Below are 13,704 nucleotides of genomic sequence, written 5' to 3'. Positions count from 1 at the left end.
CCCCTCGAGCAGCCCCCACCAAAGCTCCGGACCCCCCCCCCCAGCACCACGTGTCACCCCACAAGGTGCCCCCAAACCCCAGGTCACCCCCTGCGGGTCACCCCATGGGGCAGCCCCAGGACCCCCGACCCACCCCCCTGTCACCCCATAGAGCACCTTACACCCCACACAGGTCACCTCCACCCCCCCCATGTCACTCCATAGGGCACTTCCTCCCGACCCCCGAACCCCCCCCGTGTCACCACCCACCACCACCACGTGTCACCCCACAAGGTGTCCTATCCCCCCTTCCGGGTGACTCCCCATGGGGCACCTCCCCACACCCCCAAACCCACCTGTGTCACCCCACTGGACACCTTTATGTGCCCTCCCCCACCCCGTGTCACCCCAGCCCCCTGCATGTCCCCTCCCTTCTCCCTGTCCCTCAGGGTCCCCCGCTGTCCCCTGACCCCCCCACACTGGGAAGGGGACACAGAGAAGCTCTGCCCAAGGTCAGTGGTGGGCTCGAAGCCAGTGCTGTGGGGACAGGGGAGGGGACAGGGGACGGCCACCACCTCCAGCCTGCCCCAGGGCCAGGTTGGGGGGTCACAGACAGACACACACCTCCAGCACACACCCCCCCTCCCAGGACCGGAGCTGCAGGGCTATAATAGCCCCCCACCATTCCGCTCCAGAGTGAACAGCTCCTCGAAGCTGGATTCCTGCAGGTTGTCAGGTTCCGCTGGAATTAGTAATAATTTAAGGAAAAATTAATTAAAGGAGGAGAAAGACAAGAGAAGGTTTTGATCAACAGTGCCCCGGGATTCCCCATTTCTCCCCTTTTTGGCCCCTCACATGGAGCATTCACCCCACCGTGTGTGTCCCCCCCAGGCCAGCGGGAGCCCCCCAGAGGGGTTTTTAGGGGGGGCTCAATATCATTAACCCCATTCCAGAGGTGGGGAAACTGAGGCAGGATGGGGAAACACGGCTGTAGGGCCCCAACACGGGGGGGGGGGGGGGGGCCGGCTGCACCCCAGGGCCCAGCCACGCGCCGCAGCCTCCTGCTCGCGGCTGCTTTCGCTTTCCCCCGTCACAACAGGGACGTGCACAGACCCCCCCTGCCCCAAACCAAGCCCCAGCGTGGCCCCACCAGGCCCGGGACACCCCAAAACTGCCCCCAACACATACAGAGAGCACCCACATAGGTCTTGGGGGGGAGGCAGGACCCCCAACACCCCCCTCCTGTCCTGTAGGAGCAGTGGGGTTTGGGGTACCCCATCCTTTATGTGTCCCCACAACTCACACCCAGCCAATGGGGGCCCCCCCCAAAGACTCCAAGCCAACATCACATAACCTGCTGCAGCTCCCATGGGGGGAGTGAGTTTATCCTGGTCTCTGGAGGACGGCACAGACACCCCCCCTCCCCAGGGGACCCCAAAGCACCAGAAACAAAAGCAGGACCCCCCCAAAGTGCCACCGTGGGCACTGGAACAGCACAAGGACTCCACAAAATAAAGATATTTGTCTGGTTTGGGCCCGATTCTGGCCATAACTACTTCACCCCAAAGAACCCAGAGCCCATCCCGCCTCCCTCAGTGGGATTTAGGGCATTGCTCCATCCTCGCACCCCGCATCCATGCTTCATGCCACGATCATCCTCTTATCCCCTGCTTCTGCTGGCACCGAGAGCCACCAGCGCATCCCAGTCTCCAGGCACATTCACCAACATCGCTCCCATCCAGGGAGAACCCAGCAGCATCCCAGCTCCAGAGGGGTTAAAGCTACTCGGGGCACAACCAAGAAGAGAAAAGGCCCATTAGCTGTAAAGTGCCATTTATTTGGGTGGGTTTTTTTCACCCCATGACGAAAATATTGAGTCTAAAAAAGTAATTGCACCACCACAACTGCCTCCCCCTCCTCCAAAACCCAGCACTGAAACCACCCCAAAATACCCCAAAGCTTTAGACCTGCCCCTTCCCCACCTCCCATTTCTATTAGGGGCAAAACCCACCCACCACAAGCAGCCCAAGAAGAGCCAGTGAGCACAGACCCCCCCAAATGTGGGGTCTCCCCCTGGGATTACCGTGGGGGGATGTGGTTGTCCCCAGCAGGACAGTGCCTTTGCTGCAGAAGGAGATGAGGGGTTTGGGGTTACGGGGGCCCTGGCAGCCCCTTAGGGTTACTGACAGCCCCCCCTTGCTGAGAGCAGGACCCACCAGGGAAAAAAAAACCAGCCTGAAAAGAAGGAAAATAGGTAAAAATCGCACCAAGCTTCCCCAAATCACCTCCTGCAGGGGCCTGGGGGAGATGGGTCCCCCAACAATGCACACACGTGGTGGAAAACGAGGTGAGAGCAGGGCCCAGCCGGAGCCATGGGGTGCGCAAGGTCCTTCCCGGGCAGGGGGGGACAGGGCCAGGAGGGACCACGACCCCCGGTGAGGCCAAGGGGGCCTGGGGACAACTGGGGGGGTTCATCCCTGCCCTGCCAGGCCCAGCCTTGGCACCCCACAGCCCCATCCCAGGGGAGTGGGGGGCTCAAGGGGGGTCCGATGGGGACCCCCGGGCTCTGCTACATCCCCCATAGCCAAGGGCACTTGGTAAGAGGCAGCTGGAGAGGGAAAACCAGGAGCCTGGATGGGGTTCACTCATTCCCATCCTTAGGAGATGGTGGGTCGGGGGGGACCCCACTCCTGCCCTGGCCACAGCAGCTCTGCCTCCCAGCCCTGCACTGGAAGGAGCCAGGGAAGGCACCCAAAGGTCCAAGACAGGGCTTGCCATGGCCCCATTCACCCCCAACCCGCAGCTCCCCCCAAATTCCCTCCCACTCCAAGAGCTCTGCCCGCACTCAACGCATCAAGACCCTTCATAAACATCCAGTGTGTGACAAGAACAGGCTTTAACACAACTCTTTAACAAGAAACCCAATAAAACACAACTCTCTCCTCTCCTCCACCCTCAGCAGAGCCAGGAGGGAGCTCCCTGCTCCGCTCCCGCTCAGCCACTAACCCCTGTCCCAGCACTGGGAAAGCGATGGGAAAGCGACACCATTCCCAGCCACGCAAGGCAGAGTTTCTCCATCCCTTCACTGATCTCCCCCCGTCGGAGCCCACCAGGAGGAGGTGGAGGTCCGGCCACATCTCCCACACACGATTCTTTTCTTTCTTTAACCCAAGTGACCATGTTTCAAAACCAAAACAAAGAAAAATGAACAGAAGCAGCACCACATTGCCCAAGTGTCAGGAGCTCCGGAGCTGGAGCAGAGGCCTGGAAACCACCCCCCCTCCCAACACCATCCATAGAAACCAACCCCGCTCCGGCTGCGGGGCGGCCGAGAGATGCTTCCGAGGGGACGATGGTGCTTTGCCGCTGGGACGCGAGGCGAGGAGGGGCCCGAGAGGAGGAGGAGGAGGAAGGAGGGAGGGCGCTTGTGTCGCCTGCTGAAGGAGAGGAAATGGTGGCGGAGGCAGATGTGCTGACCCCGGGGCCCTCACACGGAGGCACGGGTGGGAGTGCTGGGCTGGTTCAACCGCAGCGTTCGGCACAGCCAGCCCGCGAAATCCACCTCCTCCACCTCGGAGCGCTTGATGAAGGTGTGACTCTGAAAGCCAAGGGAACACGGTTAGGAATGGCACCGGCTGCACGTCCCCAAACCCAGCCCCGCGCCCTGGGAGAGAGCCCGGAGAGGGGAAGAAGATCCCGGTGCTACCGCTCGGGCATGGAAAGGAGATTTAGAGGAACGGTTTGTTCCTTGCTGGGATTTTAATCCGTGCTGGCCACAGAGTCAACACGCGGGATGGGAGCAGGGAAGATGTAAAGAACAGAGCACACATGGCCCCGGCCTGTGAGCAGAGCAAAACACTGCTCAACACAGGCAGGACAAGGTGCTGCAGATCCCCACAGTCCCCATTTGCCCCTGGATGGCAAATGCTGCTCCCCCAGGGGCAGAAGGTAAGGGAGAAGCTCGGGTGGGACAGGACAACCTTTGTAAAGGGCATTGGGCCACACGGACACAGGCCACCTCCTTTGCAAGGGCTACGTGGGAGCTCAGGGGCTCAACTTGATGCAGAAGTCAGCATGGTTACACTGCACTGATGGAATAGTTTGGGTTGGAAGGGACATTAAAGCTCATCCAGTCCCAACCCCCTGCCACGGGCAGGGACACCTTCCACTAGAGCAGGTTGCTCCAAGCCCCTGTGTCCAACCTGGCCTTGAACACTGCCAGGGATGGGGCAGCCACAGCTTCTCTGTTAAAGCCATTCCCCTTGTCCTGTCCCTCCATCCCTTGTCTAAAGCCCCTCTCCAGGTTTCCTGAAGCCGCTTTAGGCACTGGAGCTGCTCTAAGGTCTCCCCTTCAGGAGCCTTCTCTTCTCCAGGCTGCCCCAGCCCAGCTCTCTCAGCCTGGCTCCAGAGCAGAGCTGCTCCAGCCCTCGCAGCAGCTCCGGGGCCTCCTCTGGCCTCGCTCCAGCAGCTCCACGTCCCTCTTGTGCTGTTGCCCCAGAGCTGGACCAGGACTGCAGGGGGGGTCTCCCCAGAGCGCAGCAGAGGGGCAGGATCCCCTCCCTGACCTGCTGCTCACGCTCTGGGGGTGCACCCAGCACACGGCGGGGTTCTGGGCTCAAGCGCACACTGAAGCCGGGTCGTGCTCAGCCCATATATATTCATATCTATCTGCCCAGTTCAGGAGGCAAAGGTTTGTCCCAGGCACCTGACAGCGGGTGGTTCCCACCCCAGCTCCACACAGGCCCGATACCATCACTGCCTTTGAACTAAAGGTGAGTCACTCCCTCTCCCAGGCTCCGTTTGGCTCCTGTTAAGCTCAGCTGGGGAGTTTCCAGCCTTTTGAGCAAGAGGTGCAGAGAGACGGGGCAGCAGTTGGCAGATCTGGTGCCACCCCACTGGAGAAAGAAAACTGCTCTCCCCACTTACCATCAGCATCTTCAGATCTGCCCGTTCTGCTGGGTTTTTAATTAAGCTGAAACGAGAAGAACAAGAGAGCGAAACCAACATTGAGACACTGCTTGTGGGAAAGCAGTCCCCTGAATGTCTCCAGTGTCACCAAAAGCCACTTGGCCTCCTGGCAGTGTGGAAACAGCTTGGAAAGCATCATCTCCACCAGCTCAGCTCTGGGAAAGGGCTGCAGGATCCACCTCTTTTAGGCTGTGTGGATGAAATGTGCCTGCAGATGGGGAAAAGGACCTGACACTTGGTGGGGATCAGGGATTTCTGCAATGTCCAAGCTCTGCGATTTAACAGGAGCTGCAGCAGCATCCTCAGGTGTCCCCCCACCACATCAGAAGGGCTGGAAGGTGACAGTGTGGTGCCTGCAAGGCTGTGGGGTGACTCAGCCCCGTCAATCTGTTCCACCATCCCCCTGCCAGGCTCATATTTAGAAGGCGCTGGGATACTGCTCAACATCACCAGAAATAAACTGCTTTTATTCCAGCCCTTCCCAAGGCTGGAGCTCTCAGCACAATGCGGGATCACTGCAGCCGGGGAGATCACCTACAGAGCATGAGAACATTGTGTCACACTGAACGTTTTGGGTGGAGCAGTGGCCTGCAGAGCTGCCAAGGAGCACCTACAGGTCCTCACATCAGCCACCAGAAGAAATCCTTACCATTTATTTACAAACTCCTGGAAGTCTTGTGTGAAAACTCCACTGGGCAGCTTGGGAGGTGGCTGTGGAGAAAAGGAGAAGGGGTTTTGTGAGTTAACGGGTCAAAAACCAGAGGGGCACCTAGTTCTGAAGGAGCTGCAGAGCAGCTGTGCTCCCCAGCTCTCCTCCTCCTCGCTGCCCTTCACAACCAGGAGCTGCTCCCCATGGTTTCCTACCCCAGCAGCAAACTGTTCTCCAGCTCAATGTGCAGCTGGGGGGATCCTGCACTGAATCACTGCCAAAGCTGGAAAACCCAAGTTGCAGCATCACAATTCCAGATCCAACCTCGCAAATCCCAGCTCTGGCAACACCTACAGTGGATGAAGCTGGTCCAGAAACAATAATTGGGGGTTAACACCGATCACCCTGACAGGGGAAGCTGCTCTTCCCACTTGCAAAAGCACCCAGAGATGCCTTTGCAATACACAGAGATGGGAAGAGGGAAGAGAGGATAAGGAAAGGACATGGTCTAGGGTGAGGTGTCCCTGCGCATGGCAGGGGCTTGGAACTAGATGATCTTAAAGTCCTTTCCAACCCAAACCAGTCTGTGATTCTGTGACACCAATGCAGCTCGGAGGGGCTCTCTATTGAAAAGCCCCTGTTCAAGCAAAGGCTTTGGAGCCCACCCTGGCGCAGCAGAGCGGAGATGACACTGTGGTGCCTCAGGGAAGCCTGACAGAGCTGATGGTAAGGAAATACCCACCTCATTAACTATATAATCCAGCAGTTCAAAGATGGCCATGGCGGGCCGACTGTCCATCCCATGGCCTGTGTGGTTAAGACAACAAAAACAGTGGTGAGAGGCTGCTTGGGGACAGCAAAGGGCTTCATCTCGTATGAAAAGCACATGTGCAGTGGGACTTCTATTGGGAGAGGCAGAGGCAACCCACTTGGGAACAGACTTGTAGTTGAAGAGAAAACCAAAACGCATTCCAAGATTTCAGATTTCCTTCACCATGCCTATGGCCCAGATTTATTTCCCAGCTTGGAGCATTTGGAGAGCACCAAACCATCTGCTCTAGCAGGCTGGCAGCGCTTCCAGAGCCTTCTGCTTCCAAGCAAATGGCTCAAGAACAGCCTCCCTCAGCTCCCATGCTGGTTTGGTACTTCTGTGAGAGCTCCCTGAAAAGCTCTTCCCCAAAAGCCTCTGGCTTGAAAGGAACCTGTTGGCAGCAGGGGCAAAGCCTGAGGAGCAACAGAAGCTCTGACAGTGTCCCTCACAGCATCTCCTCCCAGGGCTCGACATCCCATCCCCAGCACAGGGTGCTTTGCTGAGTGGCTTTAGCCTCTTTGTAAGACACAGACACCTAAAGGTAGGCAGATAAACTGAGCTCTTCAGAACCTTAACAGACCCTGGTTGGCACTCCAAATCCATTCCTTGACAGCATCCTGAGAGCAATCTTCACCTCATCATGCACGACCAGATTCTCAACTGCACTCGTTAGGACTTAGAAACCTCCTGTGGTAGAATGGATGCTGGTAGAGCATCAACGTGGCTCCATGTGCTCTGCAGAGAGAGGCCTCCCTGGATACACCTCCCGACCACAACCTCATCCAAACCAGCCTTTGGCCAACCCAACCACAACAAACACCACGCAACCCATTCACCCCCATGTCTGTGTGTTGTTCAATGCATACGACAGCCCCTACCACTGACGGGGCGTCCTGGGGGCCTGGCCCGCGGCGAGATGCTGTGAGAGTCTCCCTCTGCCCCGTCCACCACGGGACGGCCAAATATTGCTTCCAGTTCCTTGGAGTCTGGCGGGGGGATTGGGTACCTTCCGATAGACAGCTCCACTAACGACAGCCCCATGCTCCAGATGTCGGACTGGACCGAGTAGTGGGTGCCCTGCAACCGCTCGGGCTGGAAGGGAAGACCACAGAAACACACACTGACTCACAGCATCCATACACAGAGTCATAAATAGCATGAACTGAAATGAAACAGGTGAAACTCTGTATCACAGCATCACAGGACGGTTTGGGTTGGAAGGGACCTTAAAGCTCATCCAGTTCCAACCCCCTGCCACAGGCAGGGACACCTTCCACTAGAGCAGGTTGCTCCAAGCCCCTGTGTCCAACCTGGCCTTGAACACTGCCAGGGATGGGGCAGCCACAGCTTCTCTGGGCACTCTGTGCCAGCGCCTCAGCACCCTCACAGGGAAGAGCTTCTGCCTCAGAGCTCATCTCAACCTCCCCTCTGGCAGGTTAAAGCCATTCCCCTTGTCCTGTCCCTACAGGCCCTTGTCCAAAGCCCCTCTCCAGGTTTCCTGGAGCCCCTTTAGGCACTGGAGCTGCGCTAAGGTCTCCCCTTAAGGAGCCTTCTCTTCTCCAGGCTGCCCCAGCCCAGCTCTCTCAGCCTGGCTCCAGAGCAGAGCTGCTCCAGCCCTCGCAGCATCTCCGTGGCCTCCTCTGGCCTCGCTCCAACAGCTCCATGTCCCTCTTGTGCTGTTGCTACAGAGCTGGATCAGGACCGCAGGAACCTCAACGTGCTGGATGGGCTTCTCCATCTCAGCTCCCCACCTCTCCAGGGCAAGGGCTGTCCCAAAGGGGTCATAGAATCATTTCAGTTGGAAAAGACCTTTAAGATCTTCATGTGCAAAGGGGATGCAAAAAGATCATGTGCAAAAATAAAGCACTTGTAGCTGTTGGTCAGATGCATATAACTGAACAGCGTTTACAGCTGTTTATACTGAGGAGTCCAGAGTACACAGTACTGTTGCTCTATATGCTGAGATCATAGATCTAGTGAATTCAATTTATTATCAATATCGGGTTTTTTCCTGCTTATTCCAGTTAATACCCAAGAGGAATTTGAGGAGCAGAAAATCCACTCTAGGCTCTTACCACTAAAGAAAACAAAAAATTAAAAATATATAAATCAATGCAAGTCGCCCATAGTGGCAGCTTTGAGTCAGCTGGGCAGAGCCAGTGCCTGAGTGCAAAGGAGATATTAAATAGCCACTGTCTAACTATAACTGTACTTGAATAACCATTCCCAAAATATGAGAGCAGCTCAGCCCTAGACACAGAGAGGAGTCTGAAGGCTTCCCTAATAACCCACTACTCATGGCAGGGGGTTGGAACTGGAGGAGCTTTAAGGTCCCTTCCAACCCAAACCAGTCTCTAAGTCCATGATTCTTCAGCGCAGGACAGTGCCTCAAAGCACTGGGCTCATCCCTAACACGAACCAGGAACAGGGCAGTCCAGATGGAACCATGGAGTAAACCCCGTGAGCGAATCGGACACTACAGCGGGATTCTGTAAGAGCTGAGTTGAACCCAGATTGTGGAAAAAACCCAGCCAAAAGCTGGAAGGAACTTACAGACATGTAGGACCGTGTTCCCACAAAAGAGTTTGCCATGGAGTCAATGAGCTGACCGCTGACCCCGAAATCACACAGCTTAATCTCTCCTCGAGAGTTAACCAGGATGTTGGAAGGCTTCACATCTGCCAACAGCAAGAGAGAAGAGCGTAAACGCGACTCTAGGTAGCATACAGGGCTCTTGTACTGCAGGCAGTTATTTTTAGGCTCCTCCTCTCACCTCTGTGCATGATTTGGTGCTTCTCTCTCAGATATGCCAAGCCTCTTAGAACCTAGAGGGAAAGCAAAGACAGGATGAGATCAGAGCTGGGAAGGGAAGTGCTCTCCCTTCGGCAGGACACGTAGCATCAACTCCAGGTGCTGCCACGCTGTAGCTTGGTGAGGAAAACCACCCTGTAGTGTCCACATGTTTCAAGGTCTGCAGTTTATCAGCAAGTCAATCACAGATTTAGGCTTAACCACCTGAGAAAGCTTCTCCCAAATCTTCTCCAGGAGAAGTCAACACCAACCAGTGCAACACAAGGGGCAGAGCTACAGGGAATGGTTGGGAATATGCTTTTTCCCTCCCCTTCCGCATACACCATAGCTTCTTGCCCCAGGTCAGGATAGGAACATGCATATGGGGAAATGAAGAAACCTTCCTAAGGCAACACAAGCATTATTCCCAAACCATGCCCAGCAAATCCTTCCTGGAAGCCTGAAGAGCCACTGTAACTCACCGCTATACTGACTTTCCCCAAGATCTCCTCGGGAATTCTTTTGGCTTCTTTCAACACTTGATCCAAAGAGCCACCATCCTAAAATGAAGAACATCAAAGTGACCAACGTGCTAATCCCTGGCAGGAAAACAGAGCAGCTGGAGGTACAGACAGGCATGCCCCGGGAGGGTGAGTGGGTATAAGCAGGACAGAGCATCCCAGCTCAGCATCGAGACTCGGCATCGAGCACACCCCTTTGGCAGCAAAAAGAAAGATATCTGGTGATCAGAGCTCAAGCTTCTCACTGAAAACTACTTTAATGCTATATTCTATCAGCTTTACTTCTTGTTATTAGTTATTAGCTTTCTTTCCATCAGTGGTAAATGCAAAGATGATGCTGTCAGCACTGATCTGGAGGAGCAACACCGCTGTTCTCAGCCAGAGATAACAGAAGATGCACACTGTGCTTCACAGCAAGCTCTTGTTTACAATATTCCCATTTGACCAATCCCAAACCTCTGCTTCCCCTTTCCAAAGGTTGATCTGTCATTTTAATGCCTACACAGGAATGTGCAGCTCCTACCAGGAGCACAGTGCCCTTGCTGTGGCCAGAGCAAGGACCATGGCAGCTGCCAGCACCCTAAACCCACTTCACCTGCAATTCACCCAATTCTCTGCAATTTCAAGTCTTGGGGAGCTGCAATTCAGACCATACCAGAGAGCAGCAGTTTGCAGAGGAGGAACAGAGACTCACCATGTGCTCCATGCAGATGGAGATCTCTCCGTCGCTGTAGAAGGCTCCATAGAAACCCACGATGTACGGGGAATTGCACTCATGCAGCACCTGCAGCTCTCGGATGATCTGGTTCCTGATGGCTGGTTTGATTTCTAAATGAATCAGCTGCCAAGAAAGAAGAAAACACTCAAGGTGTAATACCCAACCTTCCAGGAACCATACGAGCAAGTCCTGAGTCTTGGAAAGAAACAGAGTCTTCAAGGGAAGCTCTGCTTTGGCATAGACTTTACACCACTTGCAGACTAACACTAAGGATAAGGGGAGAGGCTGAGCCCTGGGCAGCCTGTTAGTGACTGAAGCAAGTGCCAGGCACGTAACACGGCGATGGCACCGAGCGGAAAGACAAGTCTCAAGTTTGCTGTAGATCTGACTCAGCAGACAGGAGCATTTCCACCAGCTCTGTAGATGGTGTAAGAAGAGGTGCTCCAATATCAAGGAAACCACAAAGAGTAAAAAAAACTGTGAAGATTATGCACATGAAAGAGCAGTTGCTTTATTCTTCAGGCTCCACATAGATTCAGTTAATGCAGCTGTGGGTAGGGAAGCCAGAGGCTAGAAAATACAACAGCAGGTCAGAAAAGGAGCCACTGTTAGTGTGAGCCCTGGGACACCCAACCCCAGGGATGTCTGTCCTTCCCACAGACCCACCAATGCTGGTCTCTCAGGAAGGACAGCAGTGCTGCAGCCTGCCTTTGCTCTAGTTTCCGAACACGGAGCTCCCAACAATCCCAAAACCACCCGGTGACACCCAACATTCCCAAATCAAACACCCTGGAAGACTCCAAGAGCTCAGCTCTGAATGAAGCCACGTAGAGAAGTGGATTTGCTCATGGAGACCCACTAAACCATCCCAACAGCAGACGAGACCAGAGGCTTTCAAGGAAGGTGTCCCACAGATGAGGGGTTGCACTGCTCACACCCAGCTCTGCCTTTTCTAAGAGGCAAAGCACCTCCTAGATTTCTGCTACAAGGCACCACAATAGAAGATGTCACACATAAACCCATGTCTGAGAGGAACCACTGCCACAGCTGCTTGGAACTACCTTGGGAATGAGCTAAGCGGGTGGTGGGACACAGCTGGAGGCAGCCAGGACCACAGTCCCAACCCAGGCGAGGTGGGGTGGATGGTGTTAGGATGTAGACAGGTCACTGCACAGAGACCCCAACTGAAGCTGGCTCTCCCAAAGCCAGGGTGAGCGCTGGATACCCTTGAGCACGATGTCACAGCCCACTCCAGCCATCCCCTCGTTACCTTCCGTGCCATAATGAGCCCTGAGGGTTTGTGCTGCACTTTGGTGACCACGCCGCCATTGCCAGCCCCCAGTTCGGAGATCCTCTCAAAGTCATCGTCCTTCAGCTCGCCCACTTTGGCTTTCTGCGTGAGAAAAGCTTCCAGGCGCTTCTTCTGCTGCTCGTCCAGCTCTAATTCCTCGAGCTTCTTCTGAAGGTCCACCAGGTTTGCCCTGGAGAAGGAGGAATGGTCAGGAGACAGCGAGGGCAGTGCCAGAGAAACAGGGGTTGGGGTTTTTAGGGAAGTGGAGGGAAATAATTGAAAACCATCATCTGACACGTACTCAGTCCCTGACACAGCAACAAGGCTAAAGCAAAGCTCTGGAGAGAGGCAGAGCTCAGCTCTGGTGCTGACAGGGTCCCCCAGACAGTGAGACCCATGGTGCCCAACACACGCATCTCCTCTGGAGAGGAGCTTTAGAGCAGTCCGCTGTTTTGGGAACCCTTAAAGGGGCAGCACAGCTCAGCCTGGAGGGAATGGCAGCACCAGGAACCTGTCCCTCTCCCGACATGGGCAGCCCAGCTTGGGTTTCGCTGTGAAACACGAGGAGTGTCCTGCAAGCCCCTGCTCTGTTACACCCCCAGACCCGCTGCTCCCAGGCACAAAGGGGTGTCTGTGCTCCCCCAGCACCTGCTGCTGAGCTCCCATCCAGGCTCCAGCTGCTCCCTCCCATTTGCTGCCCACCCCTTTGTCCCCCACCACCTGCACCCAGGGTGATTTTGGGGGGGGGGGGTAGGGTCTCACCCCATCCCTTCCACACAGCACCCCCAGGCGATGCCCTGCCTCTCCCTAGCACTGCCCGTGCCCCCCTCTCCACCACTGTTTGCCCCACACATCCCGCTCATAGATCCCTGATTACTGCCCCAAATCTTCCCCCCATAAGCCTTGGTCGCTCTCCCAGCCCCAACCTGTGTGCTCAGGCCCGGTCCCCACACCCCCCAGGCCTCAGCTGCTCCAGACCTTCCCCAGCCTCCCGCCCCAGCAACCCTGGGCACCAAACCAGCCTCCCCTCCTGCCCATCCCACCCTACCTGCCCCCAGCCCTAAAACACCCCAACCTGACCCCCCAGCACACCCCAGGCACCCCCAATGCCGGCCCCATCCAGCCCCCCTGCCCCAGCCCGTCCCCCCAGCCCCGCTGCCCGCCCTCCCCCGGTCCCCCAGACCCTCCCAAGCCCCGGTCCCTACCATGTCCCAGCCCCCCGCTCCCTCTCGGCCCGGTGTCGGTTCTGCCCTGACCCCCACCGTCACCCTACGACCGGGACCACCATGTCCCAGCCCCCGCAGCCCCAGTGCTCGCCATGTCCCGCTTCCCACAGTCACCCCAGGCCCGGTGCCTGCCCTGCCCCGGGCCCCCCACAGCCCGTTGCCTCCCCACCACCACCCCGGGTTCTCGGCGCAGGCCGGTGTGGCCCCACAACCACTCACTCACTCTGCGGAGCCGTCGGGGCTCGGCCCCTCGGCGGCGCTGGGGGCGATGTTGAGGGCCGGCAGCACCGGCTTCCTCTTGGCCAGCATGGCCGGGCCGCGCCGCGCCTGCGGGGGCCTACCGGGAGCGCGCGCGCGCGCGCGGGGAGGGAAAGGGGGGGCGTGGCCACAAGCAGGCGGAGCCTATCGGGGGCGCGCAGGGAGGGTGGGGGCGTGGCCACAAGCGGGCGGAGCCTATGGGAGGCGAGGCCTGAGAGCCCGCGGGGAATGGGGTAGGGAAGTCTCGCGAGAGCTCGCTGAGGGGAGAGGGAGGTGGCCGTGGCGGAGGGGCGGTGCGGGGCGGTGCGGGGAGGGCGCGGCCTGAGGCAGGGGCCGTAGGGCGCCTCCTCCGTAATTAACAGCCTCGTAATTAACAGGAGCACACACCCGCCCCGCTCCCGCAGCCCCTGCCAGCCCTGCGCAGCCGCTGCCCTCCCGCCTGCCCCCCGCGGCAGGCCCATCGATGCTCGAGGGCCCGCGGGATCATGGCGCC

The 13,704-nt window shown here is 57.1% G+C and overlaps 1 protein-coding gene across 1 annotated transcript; it reads right to left on the bottom strand.

Moving 5' to 3' along the window:
• Nucleotides 1-1,795: 1,795 nt before the first annotated feature.
• MAP2K2 (mitogen-activated protein kinase kinase 2) lies at nt 1,796-13,326 on the bottom strand. The gene is made up of 11 exons (XM_030509460.1): nt 13,177-13,326; nt 11,707-11,917; nt 10,413-10,559; nt 9,680-9,757; nt 9,181-9,232; nt 8,961-9,085; nt 7,286-7,499; nt 6,339-6,403; nt 5,597-5,658; nt 4,906-4,951; nt 1,796-3,577 (listed from the first exon to the last, which is right to left on the bottom strand). Exons 1-11 carry the CDS (start codon nt 13,260-13,262, stop codon nt 3,467-3,469), a joined length of 1,197 nt encoding a protein of 398 aa, XP_030365320.1. The 5' UTR covers nt 13,263-13,326; the 3' UTR covers nt 1,796-3,466.
• Between the last annotated feature and the right edge of the window lie 378 nt (nt 13,327-13,704).

This window comes from Strigops habroptila, chromosome 20 (assembly GCF_004027225.2).
Source record: "Strigops habroptila isolate Jane chromosome 20, bStrHab1.2.pri, whole genome shotgun sequence".
NCBI classification, from domain to species: domain Eukaryota; kingdom Metazoa; phylum Chordata; class Aves; order Psittaciformes; family Psittacidae; genus Strigops; species Strigops habroptila.
This window is presented reverse-complemented; position numbering and strand designations above follow the sequence as displayed.